The sequence below is a fragment of the Manis pentadactyla genome, chromosome 4 (assembly GCF_030020395.1).
Source record: "Manis pentadactyla isolate mManPen7 chromosome 4, mManPen7.hap1, whole genome shotgun sequence".
Classification (NCBI taxonomy): Eukaryota; Metazoa; Chordata; class Mammalia; order Pholidota; family Manidae; genus Manis; species Manis pentadactyla.
Window position 1 is genome coordinate 96,602,043 of NC_080022.1, and position 27,382 is coordinate 96,629,424.

A 27,382-nucleotide genomic window follows, 5' to 3' on the forward strand; every position below is an offset into this window, starting at 1 on the left:
GGTAGACAATCTAGATTTGCTTAAAACCTAATACCTATTTTCCTTTGCATTAACTTGATCTGAGTTTCTGAAGGAAAATTTATGTAATTACCACAGTGCCATGTGTAGAATCTGTATTTGTGTATGGTTACAAAGAAAGACCTTGCATAGGATTATTATATACTATTTACTCCAAGTAACTGACCAATAAAATAGAACCAGAAAAACTGAAGATAGCTGAATTTCTGAGAGTTAAAAAAAACACAACATTCTGGTCTTTCTAACATAAACTGAACCTGTCAAGAAAGAATCCTCTTTTCCCTCTTTTCCAAGTTAAGCTTCTGAAGAATCATTTTATTAGTCAGATGTGGATTAAGTTGGCAGGAATATTCCTAGCAGGTGGTTTTGTTAAGTAGAAAGATAAACAGGAGCAGCTGGGGAAGGGGAAGATAAGAGCCAAGTTAAGGGGAAGATAAGAGTCAAGGTAAAAACTGCGAGTTAGGGTTCCCACTTGAAGACAATAGAGACTTTTCAGGGAGATAACTTCCTTGCCTAGGGAACCAGGCCAAACCAGTCCCAAACAGATCCCAGTGGGGTGCAATCCAATAAAACTAAGAACCACCCAAGCCACACCTCATCATAATCTCATTAAAATAAAACAGTGGTTTTGCCCCCCCACCCCCACACCACATAAACACAAACACACCTCATGGGCTTTTTTGTGTGCATTCTGTGAAAAGACAAGCACACCAGGAGGAATGAGTGTATAACTAGACTGTCAATCAAATGACTTCACCCTATCAGTCCAAGAGTCACCTCCCAGCTAGGACATGATAAATAGACCCTCCCCTAAAAGTTTGGGGTCTTTGTCTACCTTGACTGGCCCATTCCTCCGGGAGAGTGTATTCAAGTAAAACTTTCACTCTGCTTCACTATTGTACCTCTGTCTTTCAATTCTTTGTTTCAGCAGGGACAAGAGCTGAGAACAAACTCAACTTGGAACAGTTTTAGTGCTCTCAATTATACATAGGAGCCCAGCAAGAAGGAATTTTTAAAAACCCACAGTTTTACACTATGATGACCCACACTTTTATTTTCATTTTAGAGTGTTTTTCTGTTGTGCTAAAATAAGCACACATGTGCACACATACACACAAATGGTGTATACAAGACAGAAAATAGGCTTAGAATATATCAAAAATATTACTTATATTATATCATTTAGCTGCAGTTATGATGTGTTGACTTTGCAAGCAAAAATTCGATTATAATAATCCTGACAAGCTATACAAGCTGTCATGCCCTAGTAAAAATCATTATTCCACATTCATAATAAAAAGAGAACAGACGACTAGCCTCTAAATGAAAAGCTCTGAATCACCTCTACCCCTTTTCTCCAGCATATTTTTCTGCCTATGTATACATATATATGCTGATTGGTAGTTTTGAAGCTTGATGAGTTTTTGCCATTTTCCTTTGAAGGACCTGGTTGAAATGTGTGAGATGGAAAAGATGAGAATAGCTGAAAACGACTATGTGAAAACAGAACTGAATAACTGAGAACTCAGATACAGTTCAGTTCACACTGATCCTTCACACCCACAAAACAAATGATCGTCAATTAAGTAGGTATGGTATTTTATAACCAAGCAACTGTTAAAATAGATAAGAGTATTTGTTGGATTATATCTGTAAAACATGCCCTATAATAAGATATAACCAAAGCATTATCATTAAGGATCCTCCATGAAAGATTTTTTTCATTTAATAGAAATAGCATGGGAACAAAATGGTGCTGAGTGACAATGAATTCTACTACTGCACCACAACTGGGTTTATGCTTTGTCTTAGAGAAGTTTGGAGAATCAAAAGAACTATAGAGATAGCTGGAACATTTCACTTGGCATCTGAAAAGTTCACTACAAATAATGTAGTAATACTTAATAAGGAGAAAGGCCAACATAAACATATTTTGGTGTTAACTTGGAAGGTGACACAGCATTTTATAGCATTTAAAGCAATTAACAACAGATAAAGTAGTCTTCTCTCCTTGGGAGAGTAAACAAATTGGTGATTTACCTTCTTGGTTACTTTTACTTATCACTTCAAACCCCTACCACTGATACCATTATCCAGTTTGTGGCAGGGCTGATTAATAGAGATAAAGAAGTATTTCCCATTTTCCTATTTAAAATAAAGGTAAAAAACAAAAACAAAAACAAAACACTAAAATACCTAGCAATATTTTTACACACTATTCAGAGGGTCAATTCAGCCACTGATTTCCTTCCCTTTTTTTCTTTTTCTCCTTCCTTGGTTTCTTTCCTTATTCAAAAATAAAAATTAGAAACATGACACAGTTCTTGACTTCAAGGAGCTCACAGACTGAACAGGAGGAAAGAAGAGAGAGTGATATAATGAAGATAAACACAAGCTCTTCTGGGGTGTGCAGGGGAATGACACCAATTGCTCGGTAAGAGTAGCCATCAGAAAAGTCTTCTAAAAGAGGGTGATATTTATCAGTCTTAAAGGATGATTTGGGATTGGGGATGGGGATAAGGGCATTCCAGACAGATCAAAGAGCACTGAGATGTAAAATTGTTAGGCATTTTCCGAAAGTACAAGTAATTTGACAGGACTTGAGTGAAAGTTATATGCAAGTGCTTATTTTACAAGTAAGCATTAAATCAGAGTTCTGGAGGAGTGCTATGTTAAGAAGTTTGACCTTTTTTTTTGATGATGATGGAACTAATTAAACTTGACTATGACAAGATTATATCTGAGAAAGATATGGGCAGCAGTAATAGACGATGAAAAAGATGGAGTGGAAAATAAAGGAAGACAAGTAAGAAAATCATTTATAGCCTAGATAAGAAATTCTGAAGGCTGACACAAATGCAGTGATCATGGGAATGCAGGTAGACAGGTAAGACATGAGCAGCCGGGGAAGGGGAAGATAAGGTTCAAGGAAGAAAACTGCTCAGGTAGGGGGTCCCCCGTGAAAACTACAAAGGCTTTACAGGGAGATAACTTATTTGCCTTTTTGGACCAGGCTAAACTGGTCCCAACCTGATACCAACATGGGTGGAACTGAACAAACTAAGAATCACGCAAACCATACCTCATCATAATCTCATTAAAACAAAATTGCAGTTTTGCTCCCCCCATCCCATGGACTTCTCTGTGTGCATTTTGGGAAAAGACATGTGGTGCACCATGAGGAATGGGTATATAACTCAAGCTGTCAATCAAATGACCTCACCCTATCAATCAAAGAAGTGCCTTTCACTAGGTCATGATACACAGACCCTCCCCTATAAGTCTGGGGCATTTGTCTACTTTGACTCTGGCCTGCTCCTCCCTTGAAGTGTACTCAAATAAAACTCACTCTCCTTCGCTATTGTGTCTCTGCCTTTCAATTCTTTGTTGTGGTGGGGACAGAACCCAGGAGAACAAACTCAACCCATAACAGGAATGGGGAGCGAGAATGAAAAATAGAGACAAGGAAGTCAAACTAATAGGACTCAATGACTAACATGAAGATTGAGGGAGGAAAAGATGGGAGGAAGCCAAGATGATTCCTAGATTACTGGCTCTTTTGGCTTGAAAATTAAGTATCATCAAATATTTATTGAATACCTACTATGAAAATAGCCATGGGAATATGAAAAGAGGTATTAAATTGGATTTAGAGGCATTTAGGAGACAGATAATATGTAATAAATGCCTAGTATAGTGTGTAGTACTAATGGACACTTAAGAGATGGCAGGTTTTTTAAAGTCAGAATTGCTAGAACTTGACAGTTAATTGCAAAGAAGGGGATAAAGTGAGGAAAAAGTTGAGGATGACAATCAGTTTTTCACTCAAGGAACTGGGAGGAGGTGATGTCATTTGTTGAGAGCAGGAAGGTATATAGAAGATTTAGCTCAGTTTGCAAGGTGTCACATTTTAGGAAGCAGTGGAACATTCTGGTACAGATCTTTAACAATCTCATGAAAATATGAACCTGGTCCTCAAAAAAGAAATGAAGGAAGATAAGAACTTGGGAGACATTGGAGTTAAAGCTGTGGCAGTGGACAAGGTTATTATCTAGGTAGATTGTGAATAGTAAAAGGTGAAGAACAGAACCTTAGGAGCATTAACAATCTAATGAGCAGATGGAGACAATTAAGAATTGGGGGAATGGAGTCAAAGAAGATAGAAGAGGATAGCATTTGCGAATGCCTTGTGAGCTGTCAGAACTGAAAATAAGGGCTAAAAAGAGTCCACCAAATTTGGCAAACAGGTTACTAGTAACCCTAAGAAAAGCAGTTTTGCTGAAAAGGTAGGGAGCAAAAGTCTGCATATTGTAGTACTGAAGAGTAAAATAGGAGGTGGAGTCCTCAAGAAAGATGGCTTTTTTTTTAACTTGGTTGTGAAAAAGAGAGTGTGAGAACTGTGGGAAAGAATAGGGTCAAGAGAAAAAAGAGAAAATGTGTTTATTTACTTCTGATAGGGAAGACCTAACCATATTCTTCCATTGGAAGCTAACATTCTCCCCAAAAGTTGACTCAATAGGCAAAACTATTTCTGGCATGTCAAGTAGCTGGTTGGTTCTAAAGCCTATGAATTTATCCTTCTTTCTTTCCTCTTTCCAAAATAGAACTTTTCTTATTTAATATGGATTACAATTGTTTTCTAATTGCAGAGCTCTATTCAGTTGATAATCTTTATTATTCTCTAAACTCCAAAATGACATCAACATTTAATACATTTTATTTTAGCCCTAAGTAAAAATTGAATCTTTCTCTCATCATAAGAGAAAAGGAGTTGAGAGCAAAATAGATTCCTGATGTTCTATTTTAAAGACAACTATTTCATCAAATAACTAATTATTTTATTTGAATGGAAGATAATTATGCACATCAATTACACCATCAGATACAATATAAAGACATCAGTTGGGTTCTGAGTTTAAGAAGACTGAGGAGGAAAAGGGCAAATGCAAACAATAAGTACCTGAAACTATAAAAACTTGTATTTAAAATGTTAATACTATTATCTGAGCATCTACTATGTGCAGAGCACTGTGGCAAATTCGAACATAAGTCAATATAGTCTAATCTGGAAATAGTCTATTGTGGGCCTATATCCCCCCATTCCAGGATGACACAAAGTACACAGAAAAAGTGGTAAAGTCTTGCTGAGCATACAATAAATAGGCTCAAGTTTCAAACTGTGGCATCCAGCCCCACAGATTAAGTACAGGCAATGTTAGAAAGGCATATGCAGTTGTGGGGATGGGAGAGTAGCCCTTATATTAAAAGGTTTTGTTAAAAAGAAAACCAGTCAACATGGGGTCACTTGTGCTAGGCCAAGTCATCAAACCAGGGCTTAATACCTAACCTAACTGTAGTTTCAACCTTCCCAGAAACGTAGTCAGTCAGGAATTTTCTGGTCAGCATTGCTAAGACAATGCCACATGGGTCCCTTCTATGCCCCAAAGGAATCCACTAGTAAGACCCTTCTGTCCCCAAATGAAGGTGACCTAACCCCAAATAATCCTTTTTTCTGTTTATGGCTTCCTTGTCCTGCCTTTAAAACCTCTCCCTTTCTGTAGCCCTTTGGAGCATCTCTCTACTTGCCAAATGGAATCCTCCCAACTCATGAAATGTTTAATAAAGCCAATTGAACTTAAAATTCACTTGGTTGAAGTTTGATTTCTAACAGATCTGGTGTCAGCATTGGGATCTGAAGTGAAAACTTCCTACTGCATTCAGGGACAATGAGAAACATAGGTGTGGCAACCTGCAAACCCTTTTGAGTTCACTCTTTCTCGCAGTTTCTTAATGCTGTTGGGTGAGTTGTTGAACTCTGCTCTTTCTGTGTTGTGTTCCTGATCTAATTGGCTTTCCAGTCCAGAGTTAATGAGTCCGTCTGGACTGACAGGAGGCTCTGACACAGAGGCAGTCCTTGGCCCTCTGTTCAGTCTGCAATTCCATATTGGAATCCCTTCCCCAGGTCCAGTCTGCAGTCCCCATTTACTGCAGTTTCCTGGTTTAGTCCATGCTGGGAGTTGCTGGTGGTGTGTATGGCCTAGTGGCCCACATCTTTTGGTTGATGTGCTGAGGTGCACATGTCTAGTAAATGTGCTAAACTAAATCCCTTTAGTTAATGGGATCCTTTAAATTCTAAAGAGTCAAGAATGCCACCTTCCAACACTAGAAATTATGATTCCAGAAGCTGTATCTATCAAAAATAGCAAAATCTTACTAAGCTTGTGTCTTAACAACTTGGCTTATAACTGTCATGTTGGAGACCCTGTGATCAGATAGAAAATACCACATATCTCCAACACACAGACATACACCCTATTTGTGACCAAAGATGGTTAGACTGAAATGTAGGTTAAACTCCATTTGTGTGTCAGGTCTTACCAAACTGCTGCCAGCCCTCAGTAAAATTATAACCTAGAATAACTATGGCCAGTATAAGGAATGTTCTATTAGATAAAATCATTTAAGAAGTGCACTTAAAAGCAAGTCTTCAAAATTTTAGAATAGCTTCATTAAAAGTTTTTTTGCAGAAAGGTAATGAAAAATTAAAGATATGAGTTACCTAAAAGATTGTAAGACTGACATAACTCCTAGTGCTCCCCTCTGTCTTCCTTTGAGTACTCATTCTAGTAATTCTCTATATGTATTGTTTTTCCACTCTAAAAAGACTGTATAACCATGAGCAACAGTCTTCCAAATTGATGGCCTTACAGACACCCTCATATGGGCCCCTCCCAAGTCGACCAAACTGGGATTTTCTAGTAAACTGCTATATTATTCCCTTAAAACAGTCCAGGAAAAACTCTTGTAGATAACGGAGACTGTACAGTGGAAAAACTAGCAGAAGCCAGGAAAGGGTGAAAATCCTTACCAGCAGCAGCTCTTCTGAATTGCCTACAGTGCCCTCTTGAGGGAGGAAAATGAAACTTCACGTTGTCGCTCCCTTTCCAAATCTAATCCAGTTGGTTATGGATCCTTTCTCTCCCAGTATAGCTATTGCCTTCTTGCTTTTCTTGTTTTACATCCTAAAAACTGGGCTTGGCTTTCTGCCTGCCTGGGACAAGCAGGTTGTTGGTCATTTCTTTGGCTGTTCTTGGGAGGGGCTCTGCATCCTTTGCAGCCTCTTTGGTGATTCCCGTGGGTGTTATTCTATACTGCCAAAAATATTTAATGTTTGTCCTGGCTCAAAACTGACAAGATACTTAAAAGACTTTTTCAGTACCCCTGCAGTCAAAAGTTGGCCAGACTAGGAGCTGATAGAACCTCAGAGGAATTTTTTTAAAGGTCTTCTTTCCTAAGGTAAAATTAGGACTATGTATACAGAGGGAAAGTGGCAAATTGAAGATAATGTAGTTGGATGGATGGACCAACCTATGATGTCATTTAAGTTACAACCCAATTATTTGAGAAACTGGGAGCAACTGTCCTTATCTTACAAATCTTTCCAAACCAGAAATATATAACTCTAGAAACAGGTCAAAGCCCACCTACAACTTCTATCTAGAACATCTTCAATTCCTAAGATTGAAGAAAAAAAAAATGGAAAGGGGCCTTTTAGTAACACTAATGGCTGTAGAAGCATCCTTGCCCCAAATCTAGCTCACAGCTTCCACAAAGTGTTTGTCAAAGACAAAAACAAATCATTAAGTGTCTTCTCCACAAATATAAGTAGAATAAGCTTTAGCCATCTGAGCAAGTAACCTTAACTTACTCCACCTGCCAGAAAAGCAGTTTGGGTCCAATTGTTCTTTTACAAACTGAGTAAGTTTTACATTATCATCCCATCTAATGGCTAAGAATTCTAAAAGCAATATAAAGTCTTCAGTGGCTTCTGTCTGTATGTCTGTGTGTTGTAGATATGTGGTATTTTCTATCTCCAGATGGTTTTGCCAAAATTAATTCATAAAGAACTCTATTTAATTGGTTTAAAAGTGCTTATAAATTAAACATTTCTAAGTTTCAGAAATATAATAGAAACTAACACAAATTACAATAGAAAGTAACCCAAAATTTCAAGTTCAGGTGATCTAGGATAATTTTTGGTAAATAAAAGCTAGATTAAGTTTGTTGGTTTAATAAAAATAGACATGCCTTTACAGTTAGCAACATTAAGTATACTTTTTTCCTACATAAGTTTACTAAGAATAAGCTCATGTTACCTCTGTTATAAAATTTATCATGAAAAATGGCTGATAAATGTTTAATAAAGCTTTGGTAGGTAACCTAAAGAATGAATAAATTAAACAGATATAAACAAAAAATTTTAGGCAAAATTTTAAAATAGTTTTCCCAAATCTTTTTGGTAACCTGAAATCTTAAAATTTTGCTAAGTTAAATTCATTGAGTACTTAACATCATTTCCAAATAAGATAAAATATGAAACATTAATTGCTAAACAGGTCAAAGTTTACCTACTTTTGTCTTCTTGTTACTAAGAAACTTAAAGATAAATGTGGGCCTGTTGGTAAAAATGTTTTGTATTTTATTGAAAGACTGTACTATGAGCTAGCACATGTTTCTAGAAATTATGAAATGTATTCATTAATTTACCAATCTAAAAAATGCAGTGTAACAAGACAGTTCACAATTGATTACTTAGTTTTCATCAGAAATGTACGGTTTCTAAAAATTTAGGATTCTAATTAAGTGCAGTGAAAGTCACTAGAAATAATAAGGGAAACATCTCTGTGTGCAAGAAACATAGGATATGTACTTTCAGTAAAAAATGGTATGAGGAATGGAAATGCTTTTTTGTTGAGGAAAAAGAAAGTTGTAGACAATTTGTGGGAAAGGAATCTTTGAAAAGGAATTTTAATATGTGGTCAAGCAGGCTAAGATTAAAATGAATTTATTTAAGAATGAGTTTTAGTATCAAAAGTACAATGCTGCAAAATTAGAATTTGGTTTTCTCTCTTTAAATAAGTTTTCTTGGATTATTGGTTTGTTCTTGCTAGTAAGAGACTGTGAAGGTTTTTGTTTGCTCTGAAAGTAGTTGCCTAGAAAACAAAATTCTGTGTTTTATCAAAATAATTTCCTGTGCTTCATTATACCTTTATCATCAGGTCTTTGATTATATAAGAAAACTAAGTCTTCTTTATACTAAAAGAGCCAAGTTTTGCTAGCAACTATGTAACATTCTATATTTACCTATGAAGTCTTCAGTTGTCATTTTGGGTAAATAATAAGTATTGTTTCATGGTGACATATGATCCTATTTGACCAAGTATTTTAAAACCTTCATGATATTTTTGACAAACTTTCCAAATTCAAATTATAAGTGAAGTCTTTTTGACTTGGAACATTTTGAGGGATCTGTTAAACTAATTAGGCTTATTTGATATGCTAAATTACATGGAGCATCATTAAATAACAAGTAATACTAAGCTTTCTTTATCTTGTATATGTATAAATATATATATATGTGTTGTAGAAATTTTGTGGAATTCCTAGAAATCTGTGATGTTCTGGCATAATATTATTACTTGTAATTATTCTCTTACCTCCTGTAATTGCTGTATAAATTCTTCCCAGCTCCCTGGCAAATTTTGGTTTTACCTCCTTTCCCTTCACCATTTGAACACCTGCTGTGGGATCTCATTCAGTTACCACTTAGCATAGGCTGTCAATATGTTCTTATTGTGTTGTATGTATGTTTTCTGAAGCCTTCCTTATTTGTGAGGCTGAAGCCTTCATACTAGCAAAGAAACTGTTAGAAAACATATTTCCCATTTGGGGAACACCTTCTGTAATCTCCAATGATTGAGACACCCACATCACACAAGTCTTAGTGAAAGCCTTGCAAACTTCCTCGTCTCAAAATTTCTAAACTTAACAAAACTACTGGGCTTTCCTGGCCTAAGATATTGCCTTTGGTCTTGTTGACTGCAGTACCCCCTTTTGAAAACATAAACTCACTCCACATGAGATAGTTACTAGCAGACCAATGTTTAATGATATACAACTTTCTGCTGATCCATTATTATCTCATGCTAGTATAACGAAGCACCAGAAGTCTTTAATGTCTTATGCTAAAGCTTATTATTACCAGGTTACAGATTTCCTGGATCACAACTCAAAGAATCCTGTTGGCCACAGACTGGAATCTGGTGACTGGGTATTTTAGAAACATCATCGGACCCTTTGGAAGAGACCTCACTACTGACAGTGCTGCAGTATTAGAAGCACTGAGCCTTGGATAACTATCTCATTGGTCAACTTCCTCAAATTTCAGAGATTGTAGACTCTGCTGCTAAAACAATAGCTGTCCAGCAAATATCCTTAGACTCTCTGGCCAAAGTTAAAGTTGTTCTTGATAACAGGACAGCCCTTGATAAATCTTTTAACCGAGCAAGGAGGTATCTGTGCTATGGCCAACACCACCTGCTGTGCTGCGATTACCGCTTCTAGGGAAGTTGAAACTCAGTTACATAGGATCACAGAACAATCACTTGGCTTAAAAAGGTGACTCCTTTGAAGGTGTTTCTTTGATTTTGATTTGTTTGGGTCTTGGAGACCAGGTTCTGAAGTGCACTCTAAATACTGAGAATTATCCTGCTTATAGTCATCGTAATAATCTCCCTGGTGTGTTTAATCCTCTCAAAAGCTTTAAATGCATGTAAGCAGCTGCTAACTATCAAGCAGATGATCTCCCCGAGAGTGGAACTTTGGAGGACAATTGAAGAGACTGATTGATTTAAAGACTATGAACCTGAAGTTGAAACCTGTGAATATCACAGAGATTAAGCAAAAATATCATGACCATGGACACCATACAAAAGGAACAATAAAAACTGCAAGAAGTACTGGACAGTTGCTGAGAGTGGCACTCTGCTCACCTAATAAGACCTCTTATCTCTAAATGAAGGTGACCTTACCCAGAATGATCCTTTTTACTGTTTGTGACCTCCTTGTCCTGCATTTAAAAACCTCTTGCTTTCTTCAGCCCTTCAGAGCACCACTTGCTAGATGGGATGCTGCCTAACTCACATATCATTTAATAAAGTCAATTATATATTCAAATTTACTTGGTTCAATTTTGTTTAACATTTTTAACATTCCTAAATAATAAATGCAATTTTGGTTGCTCTACTCTAAAAAAAACATAATTAGGATGACCACATAATGTATTGTCTACTTTTGGAGTAAAAGAAGACACTATTAATAATCATGCTGGGACAATAGGAATAAACTGGGTTACTCTTGGGCCAACCAAGACATATGGTTGCCCTTAATGTAAAGAGCCTTAGGGGGATACGTTCATTAATTTTTTTTCTGTAGAAAGAAGAATGGGAGAAACATGTCCAGTTTCTCTGAGCCCCTTTACTTTCTTCTCCAAGGAAGAAAGAATGTCTTATCTGATAGGTGAATTTTAGAGAATGGATTCAGTATGCTCGGCTCAAGGCCTCTTGGGTTCTATCACTGTTCTAGACATCAGCCTGCCTGCAGAGAGGGTGCAAATATGGTCTGTTCCCTATGTCTTCCTTCTGGGAGGAGGCCTGCAGCTGAAAAGAGGCTAAATACTGAGTATTTAAGTTTGCCTCCTGTAGGGATAAAATATTGGTAAGCCCATAGAGATGTAGAGCTCAAGCCATGTTCCCTCATCAGGTGGCATTCTAACCTCATCTCTTTGCTCCCTCTGTATTATGTCTCTATTGACTCCAAACTAGTGAATGAACAGACTTATTATTTATTGCCTCCCCCAGGAACTTCACACAGATGAAAACATATTTTCAAGAAGGAAGACTACAATAATCTGGGAGATAAGTAGCTTCTTTCTTCCTCTCGTTCCCTTCTTCCTTTTCTTCCCTCCTCCTTCCAAACATTTTTCTACTGAGGGGGAATACAAATGAATACAACAAAATCATTGTTCTTATATAGACATCTAGTCACAGTGCAAAGTGCTACAGTAGAAATATGTCAGTGTAACTACTGAGCACAGAAGACAGACACCTCATTGTGACCTGGAAGAGAATGACAGAGGAGGCTAACAAGAAATCATATTTTAGATTTGAGCTTAGAAGGATAAGTAGGTATGAGCCGGGTGGACACAGAGAACTAGGCTGGTTCCTGCCATAAGAAATAGTCATGTGCCAAAGGCAAAGAGAAAATTCAGTCATATTTACGACACAGGAAGACTCTGAAAACAAAACAAAATAGAATATGGTTTAATTATAGAAAATCTTCAATATTTCACCAAGGAATCTAGACTTTATTCTGTGACAGCAGAGAGCCATTATAGGTATCTGAACAAGGGAGAGGTATGAAGGCAGCTGAATTTTAGAAAGATTAATAGGTAATGTAGTCAAAAGATTTTGATCATATAGACTTATCACTAAAAAGTTTGAACATGTACCTTCAAGATATATTTATTCATAAATATATATTACTTTACTAATATGTATGTAATAAAGCATACACAAAATAGAAATTGAAAAAGGAGATGAAGCGGATGAGATTAAAGATGGTGGCGTGAGAGGTGAGACAAAGGCTTCCTCCTAAAACCGCATACAATTCGAAAATATAGTTGGTGTAACTAATCCTGAGAGAGCAACAGGAAAGAGGACTGCACCAGACTGCACACACCTGGAGAAAAGAGCGGACCTCATGGAACAGGGTAATGTAACAAAGCTGTGGCCCAGAGGGACCCAAGCCCTTCCCCCACCCCAGCTCACCAGTGGGAGGAAGAGAAACAGAGCAGGGAGAGAGTGGAGGCCTGGGACTGCTGAATTCCTAACACCAGAGATCTGCTCTAGGAGCACAAACTTACATTTCACGGTGCTTTCATGACACTCGCGTGATTACGGGGTTGGAAAGCTAATACAGGCAGAATTCCAGGAGAGACTGAGATTCCAGCTGCTTGTGGAAAGCAGGGATCCATATCCTGCTGCTCTGGGACAAAAGCTTATACCTGTGTGCTGGGCCCACTGGTTCAGGCCATGGAGACAGGCATAGCGGCCAGGAAGCAGAAAACAGCACTTTCCTCCCCCCAGGCATGAATACTGCTCCCCTGTGACCCCAGACATTGCTTCAGGGGCTGAGCAGCTCCAGAGAGCAGAGCTTCTGGACACTAGACAGCACCATATACAAATATGAAACACTAAAATTAACATAACTCCAGAGAAAGATTTAAATGACATGGACCTTATGACTCTTCCAGAAAGGGAGTTCAAAATAAAAATTATCAACATGCTAATGGAGGTATGGAAAGATATCCAAGAACTCAGGAATGAATTCCGGTTGGAGATCTAATTGCTGAAGAGCACAGTGGAGGGTATTAAAAGCAGATTAGATATGGTGGAGGAGATGATAAATGAAATAGAAACTAGAGAAGAGGAATAAAAAGAAGCTGAGGCACAGAGAGAAAAAAGGATCTCTAAGAATGAAAGAATATTGAGAGAATTGTGTGACAATCCAAACAGAACAATATTCGCATTACAGGGATACCAGAAGAAGAAGAAGAGAGAAAGGGACAGAATGTGTCTTTGAGGAGGTAATTGCTGAAAACTTCCCCAATGTGGGGAAGGCAAAAATCTCTCAGACCATGGAGATCCACAGATCTCCCAACACAACAGACCCAAAGAAGACAACACAAAGACATATAGTAATAAAATTGGCAAAGATAAGGGATAAGGACAGAATATTAAAAGCAGCCAGAGAAAGAAATAAGATCACATACAAAGGAAAGCCCATCAGGCTATCATTAGACTTCTCAGTAGAAACTTTGCAGGCCAGAAGGGAGTGGCACGATGTATTTAATGTAATGAAGCAGAAGGGCCTCGAACCAAGAATACTCTACCTGGCAAGATTATCTTTTAAATTTGAAGGAGGGATTAAACAATTTCCAGATAAGCAAAAGCTAAGAGAATTAACCTCCTACAAACCATCTCTACAGTCTATTTTGGAGGGACTGCTATAGATGGAAGTGTTCCTAAGGTTTAATAGCTGTCACCAGAGGTAATAAAACCACAGTAAAGAAAGTAGAATAGCTAATTACTAAGCAAATGTAAAATTAAATTCACTAATCCCAAAGTCAATCAAGGGATAGACAAAGAATACAGAATATGATACCTAATATATAAAGAATGGAGGAGGAAGAAAAAGGAGGAGAAAAAGAAAAGACCTTTAGATTGTGTTTGTAACAGCATATTAAGTTAGACTCTTAGATAGTAAGGAAGTTAACCTTGAACCTTTGGTAACCACGAATCTAAAGCCTGCAATTGCAATAAGTACATACCTATTGATAATCACCCTAAATGTAAGTGGACTGAATGCACCAATCAAAAGACGTGGAGTCACTGAATGGATTAAAAAACCAGACCCATCTATATGCTGCCTACAAGAGACTCACGTTAAACCCAAAGACATACACAGACTAAAAGTGAAGGGATGGAAAAAGAGATTTCATCACACAGAGAAAAAAGCAGGAGTTGCAGTACTTGTATCAGATAAAATAGACTTCAAAACAAAGAAAGTCACAAGAGACAAAGAAGGACATTACATAATGATAAAGGGGTCAATCCAACAAGAAGATATAACCACTATAAATATCTATGCTCCCAACACAGAAGCACCCACATATGTGAAACAAATACTAACTGAATTAAAAGGGGAAATAGAATGCAATGCATTCTTTCTAGGAGACTTCAACACTCCACTCACTCTGAAGGACAGATCAAACAGACAGAAGATAAGTAAGGAGACAGCGGCATTAAACAACACAATAGAACAGATAGACCTAACAGACATCTACAGAATACTACACCCAAAAGCAACAGGATACACATTATTTTCAAGTGCACATGGATCATTTTCAAGAATAGATCATATACTAGGCCACAAAAAGAGCCTGAGTAAATTCAAAAAGATTGAAATTGTACCAACCAGTTTCTCAGACCACAAAGGTATGAAACTAGAAATAAATTATGCAAAGAAAATGAAAACTCCTACAAACACGTGGAGGCTTCACAACATGCTCCTAAATAACCAATGGATCAATGACCAAATAAAAACGGAGATCAAGCAATATATGGAGACAAATGACAACAACAATTCAACACCACAAAATCTGTGGGACGCATCCAAGTCTGTGCTGAAAGGAAAGTATATTGCAATACAGGCCTACCTCAATTAAGAAGAACAATCCCATATAAGCAGTCTAAACTCACAAATAATGAAACTAGAAAAAGACAACAAGTGAGGCCTAAAGTCAGTAGAAGGAGGGACATAATAAAGATTAGAAAATAAATAAATAAAATTGAAAAGAATAAAACAATAGAAAGAATCAAGGAAAGCAAGAGCTGGTTCTTTGAGAAAATAAACAAAATAGATAAATCCCTAGTCAGACTGATCAAGAAAAAAAGAGAGTCTACTCATATAAACAGAATCAGAAATGAGAAAGGAAAAATCACTACTGACACCACAGAAATACAAAGAATCATTAGAGAATACTATGAAAAATTATATGCGAACAAACTGGATAACCTAGAAGAAATGGACAACTTTCTAGAAAGATACAACCTTCCAAGGCTGACCAAGGAAGAAACAGAAAATCTGAACAGACCAATTACCAGCAATGAAATTGAACTGGTAATCAAAAACCTACCCAAGAACAAAATGCCTGGACCAGATGGCTTCACCGGTGAATTTTATCAAACATTTAGTTGAAGACCTAATACCCATTCTCCATAAAGTTTTCCAAAAAGTAGAAGACGAGGGAATACTTCCAATCTCATTCTATGAGGCCAGCATCACTCTAATACCAAAACCAGGCAAAGAAACCACAAAAAAAGAAAATTACAGACCAATATCCCTGATGAACACAGATGCAAAAATACTCAACAAAATATTAGCAAACCGAATTCAAAAATACATCAAAAAGATCATCCATCATGATCAAGTAGGATTTATGCCAGGGATACAAGGATGGTACAACATTTGAAAATCCATCAACATCATCCACTTGATCAACAAAAAGAATGACAAAAACCACATGATCATCTCCATAGGTGCTGAAAAAGCATTTGACAAAATTCAACATCTATTCATGATAAAAACTCTCAACAAAATGGGTATAGAGAGCAAGTACCTCAACATAATAAAGGCCATATATGACAAACCCACAGCCAGCATTATGCTTAACAGCGAGAAGCTGAAACCTTTTCCTTTAAGATCAGGAACAAGACAAGGATGCCCACTCTACCCACTTCTATTCAACATAGTACTGGAGGTCCTAGCCATGGCAATCAGACAACACAAAGAAATAAAAGACATCCAAACTGGCAAGGAAGAAGTTAAACTGTCCCTGTTTGCAGATGACATGATATTTTACATAAAAAACCCTAAAGAATCCACTCCAAAACTACTAGATCTAATATCTGAATTCAGCAAAGTTGCAGGATACAAAATTAATACACAGAAATCTGTGGCATTCTTATACACTAACAATGAACTAGCAGAGAGAGAAACCAGGAAAACAATTCCATTCACAACTGCATCAAAAAAAGTAAAATAGGTAGGAATAAACCTAACCAAGGAAGTGAAAGACCTATACTATGAAAACTACAAGACACTCATGAGAGAAATTAAAGAAGATACCAATAAATGGAAACACATCTCGTGTTCATGGATAGGAAGAATTAATATTGTCAAAATGGCCATCCTGCCTAAAGCAATCTACAGATTCAATGCAATTCCTATCAAAATACCAACAGCATTCTTCAACGAACTAGAGAAAATCAACCTAAAATTCATATGGAACCACAAAAGACCTTGCATAGCCAAAGCAATCCTGAGAAGGAAGAATAAAGCAGGGGGAATTACACTCTCCAACATCAAGTTCTACTACAAAGCCACAGTAATCAAGATAATTTGGTACTGGCACAAGAACAGACCCATAGACTAGTGGAACAGACTAGAGAGTCCTGATATAAACCCAACCATATATGGTCAATTAATATATGATAAAGGAGCCATGGACATACAATGGGGAAATGACAGCGTCTTCAACAACTGGTGTTGGCAAAAATGGACAGCTACATGCAAGAGAATGAAACTGGATTATTGTTTAGCCCCCTACAGAAAAGTAAACTCGAAATGGATTAAAGACTTGAATGTAAGTCATGAAACCATAAAACTCTTAGAAGACAACATAGGCGTATATCTCCTGAATATAAGCAGGAGGAACTTCTTCCTGAATCCGTCTCCTCGAGAAAGGGAAACAAAAGCAAAAGTGAACTAATGGGACTACATTAAACTAAAAAGTTTTTGTATGGCAAAGGACATCATCAACAAAACAAAAAGGCATCCTACAGTATGGGACAATATATTTGTAAAATACATATCCGACAAGGGGTTAGCATCCAAAGTATATAAAGAACTTACACGCCTCAACACCCAAAAAGCAAATAACCCAATTAACAATGGGCAGAGGATATGAAGAGACAGTTATCCAAAGAAGAAATTCAGATGGCCAACAGACACATCAAAAGGTGCTCCACATCACTAATCATCAGGGAAATGCAAATTAAAACCACAATGAGATATCACCTCAGACCAGTAAGTATGGCCAGCATCAAAAACACTAAGAACAACAAATGCTGGTGAGGATTCTGAGAAAGGGGAACCCTCCTACACTGCTGGTGGGGATGTGAACTAGTTAGACAATTGTGGAAAGCAATATGGAGATTCCTCAAAAAACTAAAAATAGAAATACTATTTTGACCCTGGAATCCCACTCCTTGGAATTTACCCAAAGAATACAACTTCTCAGATTCAAAAAGACATATACACCCCTATGTTTATTGCAGCACTTTTTACAATAGCCAAGATATGGAAGCAACCTTAGTGTCCATCAGTAGATGAATGTATAAAGAAGATATGGTACATATACATAATGGCATACTATTCAGCCATAAGAAAGAAACGATTCCTACCATTTGCAACAACATGGATGGAGCTGGAGGACATTATGCTCATTGAAAGAAGCCAGGTGAAGAAAGACAAGTGCCGAATGATTTCCCTCATTTGTGGAGTATAACAATGAAGCAAAACTGAAGGAACAAAATGGCAGCAGACTCAGACAGTCCAAGAATGAACTAGTGGTTACCAAAGGGGAGGGGTGTGGAAGGGCGGGTGGGGAGGGAGGGAGAAGGGGACTGAGGGGCATTATGTTTAGTACACATTGTGTGGGGGATCACGGGGAGAGCAGTGTAGCACAGAGAAGGCACATAGTGGATCTGTGGCATCTTGCTGCACTGATGGACAGTGACTGCATTGGGGTATGGGTGGGGACTTAATATGGGTAAATGTAGTAACCACATTGTTTTTTTCATGTGAAACCTTCATAAGAGTGTATATCAATTATATGTTATTAAAAAATTAAAAAGTAATAATAATAAAAAGGAGATGAAGACGAAACACTTATCACTATTTTACCTCAGTGTGGTTTGAAAAAGCCCACATGAGGTAAATAAAAAGTATCAGGTCTGCCATTTTCTTGCTATTAGCTTGAGTTTGCATATTTGTGTTACCTTCAATCAGCTGTTATCACTGCAGAAATCTTTTAAAGCTACATTTCAATTTTGTATGGATTAGAGATTGTGTAACATAGTCCATAAATACACTTAATTGGACACAAGTAAACTAAAACCTTACTGTGCCTTTGATAAAAGTGAGATTGCCATACCCATTCTTGCCTCAAGACACTCTGGTAGTCTACATATAATCTGACATATAGAATGAGTAAGAATGCCATTAGCAATCTGTACATAAAATAGTAGAGAAGCTTAATTTTTCTCCCAATAAGAACATTATGAAAAATAAGTTCTAACATTTTCTTCCTATACATCAATAGATAGTTTAAACACCATCAATCTGGAGACCACTGGCATAAAAATATTGGAGGAGCAGTAACTGCAGGAAAAAGGACCAAGAATAATCCAGGTGTGTGGTGACTGGAGGAACAGAGAGGAAGCTTTAATATAAAAAGTACACATAAATAGAAGATAGATGGATAGACAGCAATATGAAAAGGCAAATATAGCAAAATGTTCATTATTCTATCTCAAAGGTGGGCATACATGTTTTCACTGTAAAATTCTTAGTTTTTCTAAATATTGGAAAATTTTCATAATAACATATTGGCAAAATATAGAAAAACAAGAACAACAGGAATTGGAAACTAGATAGGGAATAGAGCAAGAGAGGGAGAATCAAATGTGACTCCAAGGATGTGGGCTCAAATCATTATGAGGATGGTACCTATGACAGAAAGAGGAAGGGTGACTTTAGGACAAAGATCTGAAATTTGGTTTTAAGCATGTTTATTTCAAGTGCTAGTAGCACAATAAAAAAAAAAGTCTCAAATGTGGTAGGAAATACAGAAATAGAATTCAGAACAGAGGACAATACTAGAGATTTAGATAAGGGGGCCAGACCCAGTAAATTGATAGGTAAAGCTAGGAAAATAAATACATTCTAAAGGGAAAACAGGAAAAGGCAGAGAATGGAATTGAAGCAATTACTGGCAGTTTTTCAGGAAGTATTACCTCAGGAAAAGGAATGGAAACCAGCAAAAGAGATATGCCTGAGAAAACTAATACCATATATACAATTTTTAGAAAGTCAAATTCTAAAGTACTATATATTCTAGTTTACAGTGGCTGATTTCACCATAAGGAACTTACTGTTGAAAATCTTAGACAGTCCTACCCATTTGCAACAACATGGATGGCGCTGGAGGATATTATGCTCAGTGAAATAAGCCAGGTGGAGAAAGACAAGTGCCAAATGATTTCCCTCATTTGTGGAGTATAACAACGAAGCAAAACTGAAGGAACAAAACAGCAACAGACTCACAGACTCCAAGAAGGGATTATAGGTTACCAAAGGGCAGGGGTGTGGGAGGGCGGGAGAAGGGGATTGAGGGGTATTATGATTAGCACACATGCTGGGGGGGGGGGATCATGGGGGAAGACAGTGTAGCACCAAGAAGGCAAATAGTGACTCTGTGGCATCTTACTACACTGATGGGCTGTGACTGAAATGAGGTATGCAGGAGGACACAATAATATGGGAGAATGTAGTAACCACATTGGTTTTCATGTGAAACCTTTGTAAGAGTGTATATCAATAATACCTTAATAAGAAAAAAAGAAAACCTTATAGACAAAAATTTCTTTAAAATGATTTGAGGTATGATTTACATGTAACAAAATGCACTGATCTTAAGTGCTCATTCAATGATAAAACAATCAATCTAAATGTTTATTCAGTTATAAAAGATGAGTTTTGGTAGTTGCATGTGTCTATAAAACTGCCATCCTAAAAAAAGTGGAGAATGTATCCATCATTCCAAAGAATTATTTCAATATACCCACTTCCTTCCTCTAGTCATTTTCTGACTTCTAGCAGCACAGATGAGTTTTCCTCTTCTTAGGCTTTAAATAATGGATAATTGGGTACCCATTCTTTTCTGTCTGAATTCTTTTTTTCAACATATTTATGAGAATCATCCATGTTGTTGGGTGTTAGCTACAACTTATTTTTCTTTTTATTGATGAGTAGTATTTCAGTGTTTGAATATACCAGAAGTTGTTTATCCATTCTCCTTTGATGGATATTTGGGATGTTTCCAGATTTGAGCTATAATGAACAAGGCTATCATGATCATTTATGTCTTGTGGGCAACACGTTTTCATTTCTCTTGAAATAATACCTTCTGGGAAACTGCCAAAAACGTTCACATAATTTTACATCTCCATCAAAAGTGGAAGTTCCAGTTGCTCTACAGCCTGACCAATCTTTGGCATTGTTAGTGTATTTGACTTATATAGTGTATAGCCCTTGCAGGGGGTGTGAATAGTAACTTACCGTAGTGATGACTAATGAAAAGCACCTTTAGATATCCTTATTAATTATTCTTCTACCTTCTTTGTGAAATGTCTTTTGAAGTCCTTTGGCCATTTTAAAAAACAATTTTATTGAGGTATAGTTTATATAAAAAATTCACCTGTTTACAATTCAATGCTTTTTAATAATTTATTGAGTTGTGCAACCATCACCACAATCCAATTTTAGAACATTTCATCACCTGGTAAGATCTATCATGTTGTTTTCATTTAACATAAAATGTTTGAGGTTTATTCATGTTTTAGCATTTGTAATATTTCACTTTTTTATTGCTGAATAGTGTTCCATTGTATGATTGTATTTTATTTATCTATTCATTGATTAATGGACATTTGGGTTGTTCCCACTTTTTAACTATTATGAATAGTGCTTCCATGATATTTACATGCATGTTTTTGTGTGGACATATGTTTTCATTTGTCTTGGTTAGATACCTAGGAGTGTAATTGCTAGGTGATATGGTAAATTTATATTTAACCTTTAAGAAACTGCCAGACTGCTTTCCAAAGTGGTTGTTACTATTTTACATTCTGCCCAGCAATGTACAAGGGTTACCATTTCTCCCCATCCTCACCAACATTTGTCATTCTCTCTCTTTCTGAAATACAGTCGTTCTAGTGGGTGTAGTGTGGTATCTCACTGTGGTTCTAATTTGCATTTCCCTAGTGACTAATCATGTTGAATATCTTTTCATGTGTTTACTGCACATTTGTATATTGTCTTTTGAGACCTATTTAAGTATTTTGCCCATTTTAAAATTTGGCTGCCTTTTTCTTACTGAGTAATAATTACTCTTTATATATTCTCAATGTTATTCCTTTGTGAGATGTGTACTGCAAAGTCTATGACTTTGTCTATTCATTTTCTTCATGTTGTCTTTTAATAAATAGAAATTTCATATTTTTATTAGGTCCAGCTCATCAATTTTTTCTTTTATGGTTCATACTTTTTATGGCTTGTATAAGAAGTCTTTGCTAATCTCAAAGCCATGAGGATACTCTCCTAAGTTTTCTTCTAAAAGCTCTAGGGTTCTAGCTTTTATGATTGGGTCTTTGGTTCATCTGAAATTAATTTTTGTGTATAGGGTGAGGTTCATTTTTTCTTATGAATATCCAGTTGTTTCAACCACCATTTCTTAGAGGGATTTTCCTCCTGTAGTTGAATTGACTTGGTATATTGCTGCAAATTCAGTGATCACATATGTGCATCTATTGATGTTCATTTTTCCTTATGAATATCCAGTTGTTTCAACCACCATTTCTTAGAGGGATTTTCTCCTCTGCTTGAATTGACTTGGTAACTTGCTGCAAATTCAGTGATCACATATGTGCTCTATTTCTGGATTCTCTATCCTGTTCCACTGATCTATTTGTCTATCCTTATACCAATACCACACTGTCTTGATTATCAGAGCTTTACAGTAAGTCCTCAAATCTGGCAGTTTAAGTCTTTTATCCTTTTTTAAGTTTGGCTAACTAGAGCTTTTGTATTTCCATATATATTTTAGAATCAGCTTATGAATTTTGATTGGGACTATACTGAATACAGATATAATTTAGGGAGAATGAACATCACTAACAATATTATCATCCAGTCTATGAACATAGCATATCTCTTTAATTATTTTAGGGCTTCATTATCCTATTTCTTTCAGTGATGTTTTATAGTTTTAAATATAGAGGACCTGTATAGCTTTCAGTATATTTGCTCCAAGGTGTCTAATTTTTTTTATAACATTGCAAATATAATTTAAAATAATTCAATTTTTTAATTATACCAAAAAAATCTCATTTCTGTAATCATCCTAAACAAAATATGTATAAATTCTGCTTAATTTTTTAAATAGACAGGAACTCAATCTACAGAAAGAGCATCCAAATCTCATTCTAGACACTCAATTTTTAACCAAGGCAAATAATTTTTGATGCAGTGATACAAAATGAATGCAAATTTTATCCATCTGCCCATATTCAAGAAGTCATAGCAAAAAATTTTGGAGTAAATCCTACACTTATTTGTAAGACTATACTATTAAACAGAACTTGTAATAAGCAAGACAGACATTATTATCTAGTGATTCTTAGAAAAACTTTCTACTATGTAGTAAAAATTGTGTGGGTAAGAATATATTAGAGGGGAAGGGGCATATATTAGAGACTTTCAATGAGTTTCTACTGCTGTTCTAAATGGCTAAAGATTAGCCATAGATACTGGCATATCTATTCTAATGATATCACATTAAATATATTTTTGAAGGCTCAAATGTCACGATGAGGCTACCCTGGGGTTGAGAATTACCTGATTCATTAAATTATTTATTTAGAATTTTTAAAGTATGCCTTCAAAACAAATGTAAAAAAAGGGGTAAATTTATTTTTTGGAAAAAGGATTTAGTTGTATTATCCTCAAAAAAAAGAAATTAATTATCTCATAGAATTAGATGCAGAGTCAGTTGATTATAATTTCTACTTACTGCTTATGGGCTTACAGTTTGTTTAGGGTTTTGGAAAACTCACTATCTAAGCAAGAAAAGCAAGAAGTCATTAAGAGAATAAATATGGTATAAAAGGTTTCTGAATCTCTACCTCCATCTTCACAGTCTTCAGGGGCTTTGGCTTTCTTACAAAGACGAGGATCCAACCACGTGGTTGTCTTGGTATTGTGGCTGTAGAATAAAGATTTCAATTAGAAACAGCAAAATAAAGATGGAGAAAACTTTTAAAAGCAAAAGTTAAAAGTGACTAAAAGGTATATGATGTTTGCACATTTATTTCTTATAGGTTGCATTTGTATACCTCTGATTCAATAATCCTATTGCACTCACTCTGTTACTTCAAAACTACTATCAAGGAAAGGTAATGCTAAAAGCACTAATTTGAGAATGAAGACTCTCAAGAAGGGAGAAGATGCCATTGACAGAAAGAAGACACTTACTGAAGCAGTCAAAATGTTTTAAAGGATGGTCACATAGCCCCATACCTTGCATTATCTAGTAGAAAAAGCTGTATTGACAAATACATTTGCTTGCTAGCTGACTTCTTTCCTCTCTCCCTTCAAAAAGCACTGTATTTCTTGAGTACCTGTGTTGTATAGGCACTGTGCTGAGGCCTAGGAATACAGAGATTAACAGAAAGACAGATCCCCTATCCTCACAGGGGCTCTTAAAATACAATATAGTTATAAAATAAAAATTTTAAATGTCTGTTTCTGCAACACACAAGTAAAAACAATGGGTATAGTTCAACTCAACTCTCCAAAACCTAGTTTTCATCAGTATGGACCACATATTTGAGAGAAAAAAAGGTAGAATAAAAGACACCCTCACCCCGTGCCCCTTTTTATGAAGTAGGTCACAAATGCTTTAATTTCATTATGGGTCACAATTAGTTACTTTCACCAAGTCACCATGCAGTAGATATTAATGCTAAAACAAAATTATCACATAGCTGATCAGACAGTGTTAGAGTTTAAATATCTGAAATATGAGGATTAAAGAAAGAAAAAAATCATGGAAGAAATATACAGGAATGCAGAAAAGTTTAAAGTTATTATCAAAGTAGTGTGAAAGTAACAAGTGAATAAACTATCTTTCTTTGGTGTCTTCAACATGAGATAAACAGACTAATCTCTACATAGACCACTCTTGGGAAATCAAGCCAACGGTTTCAAGGAATTAATCATATCTTCTATGCCTTTTCTAACTCCTGAGCTACTTACAATGCATACAACCCCTTCTTATACATTTCCAAGGATGATTAGTTAGTAGACTATGGCAGAAATATTTTTTGTATGCTGAATAATGGGCAATCTAAGTAGGAAAAATTGGGATACTTTCTAGCAAGTCTGTGTTACCCATTCTGTCAGAGGGATACTTCTCCACACCAAAACCAGTTAAACCAATTTTGGCAAAATGAAAAGAAACTAGGCCTCCAAAGAGGCCTAGCATCATGCAGAAAAAAATGGGAAAAAAAAAAGTGGATATATCCTAAGCGAATATCAAAATTGCTACTTGAAAAAGCATAACTTTGGTTCCAATGATCTGAAATTGTTACTGCTAAATTAGCAGATGTAGGTAATCAACTAGAGGATTTTACAAGAAATTTCCAAAAGTAAAGAAATGACCATGAAGACTATACCCAGAACGTAACAGCTAAAAACTATAGACCTAATTTAGTACTCTTTTTGTACAGATGCACAATTTAACAGCAGCAGTAACACAGATCAAACATATTAGCCACAGCAAACAAGAGAGCTTTATCTATCAGCAAATAATATTCAACTATATTCTGGGCATTAACTCCTTATCAGGTATATGGTTTGCAAGTGTTTCCTCCTATTCTGTAGTTTGCTTTTTCACTCTGTTGATTGTTCCCCTTCAATGCACATAAGTTTTTATTTTTTATTTTTTTACTTTGATATCATTAATGTAAAATTACTTGAATATTATGGTTACTAGACTCCCCCTGTTATCAAGTCCCCCTCACATACCCCATTACAGTCACTGTCGATCAGCATAGTAAGATGCTATAGAATCATTACTTGTCTTCTCTGTATATACTGCCTTCCCCATGTCCCGCAGCTCCTGCCACATTATGTGTGCTAATCATAATGCCTCTTTTTCTCCCTTATCCCTCCCTTCCCACCCATCTTCCCCAGTCCCTTTCCCTTTGGTAACTGTTAGTTCATTCTTGGATTCTATGAGTCTGCTGCTGTTTTGTTCCTTCAGTTTTTGCTTTGTTCTTATACTCCACAGATGAGTGAAATCATTTGATACTTGTCTTTCTCCACCAGGCTTATTTCACTGAGCATAATACCCTCTAGCTCCATCCATGTTGTTGCAAATGGTAGGATTTGTTTTCTTCTTCTGGCTGAATAACATTCCATTGTGTATATGTACCACATTTTTTTCATCCATTCATCCACTCATGATGGACACTTAGGTTGCTTCCATTTCTTGGCTATTGTAAATAGTGCTGCGATAAACATAGGGTTGCATATGGCTTTTTCAAACTGGGCTCCTGCATTCTTTCTTTAAATTTTATTTTGATATCATTAATGTACAATTACTTGAACATTATGGTTACTAGACTCCCCTATTATCAAGTCCCCCCAACATATCCCATTATAGTCACTGTCCATCAGTGTAGTAAGATGTTATAGAGTCATTACTTGTCTTCTCTGTATATACTGCCTTTCCCGTCCCCCCCCCCCACATTATGTGTGCTAATCGTAATGCCCCGTTTTCCCTCTTATCCCTTCCTCCCAACCCATCCTCCCCAGTCCCTTTCCCTTTGGTAACTGTTAGTCCATTCTTGGGTTCTATGAGTGCTGCTGTTTTGTTCCTTCAGTTTTTGCTTTGTTCTTATACTCCACAGATGAGTGAAATCATTTGATACTTGTCTTTCTCCACCAGGCTTATTTCACTGAGCATAATACCCTCTAGCTCCATCCATGTTGTTGCAAATGGTAGGATTTGTTTTCTTATGGATAAATAATATTCCAGTGTGTATATGTACCACATCCTCTTTATCCATTCATCTACTGATGGACACTTAGGTTGCTTCCTGTCTTGGCTATTGTAAATAGTGCTGGGATAAACATAGGGGTGCATATGGCTTTTTCAAACTGGGCTGTTGCATTCTTAGGGTAAATTCCTAGGAGTGGAATTCCTGTGTCAAATGGTATTTCTATTTTTTGTTTTCTGAGGAACCTCCATACTGCTTTCCACAATGGTTGAACTAATTTACATTCCCACCAGCAGTGTAGGAGGGTGCCCCTTTCTCTACATCCTCACCAACATTTGTTGTTGTTTGTCTTTTGGATGTTGGTCATCCTAACTGGTGTGAGGTGATATCTCATTGTGGTTTTAATTTGCATTTCTCTGATGATTAGCAATGTGGAGCATCTTTTCATGTGCCTGTTGGCCATCTGATTTCTTCTTTGGAGAACTGTCTGTTCAGCTCCTCTGCCCATTTTTTAATTGACTTCTTTGCTTTTTGTTTGTTGAGGTACGTGAGCTCTTTATATAATTTGGATGTCAACTCCATATCAGATATGTCATTTTTTAATATATTCTCCCATACTGTAGGATGTCTTTTTGTTCTACTGATGGTGTCCTTTGCTGCACAGAAGCTTTTTAGTTTGATATAGTCCCATTTGTTCAGTTTTGCTTTTGTTTCCCTTGCCCAGGGAGATATGTTCATGAAGAAGTTGCTCGTGTTTATGTCCAAGAGATTTTTGCCTATATTTTTCTCTAAGAGTTTTATAGTTTTATGACTTACATTCAGGTCTTTGATCCATTTTGAGTTTACTTTTGTGTATGGGGTTATACTATAATCCAGTTTCATTCTCTTACATGTAGCTGTCCAGTTTTGCCAACACCAGCTATTGAAGAGGCTGTCCTTTCCCCATTGTATATCCCACATTGTAATATACAATAAATTGGATATACAATTTATTG

At 36.4% G+C, this 27,382-nt stretch overlaps 1 protein-coding gene across 5 annotated transcripts in view; it reads right to left on the bottom strand.

The window, feature by feature from the left end:
- MAGI3 (membrane associated guanylate kinase, WW and PDZ domain containing 3) overlaps positions 1 to 27,382 on the bottom strand; it is a 298,231-nt gene that overhangs the window by 71,531 nt on the left and 199,318 nt on the right. For all 5 annotated transcript variants that reach the window (XM_036923409.2, XM_036923408.2, XM_036923411.2 and 2 more), the window contains exon 6: positions 23,508 to 23,587. In XM_036923409.2, the coding sequence (XP_036779304.2) occupies positions 23,508 to 23,587 (80 nt within the window). The remainder of the gene's footprint in view (positions 1 to 23,507; positions 23,588 to 27,382) is intronic.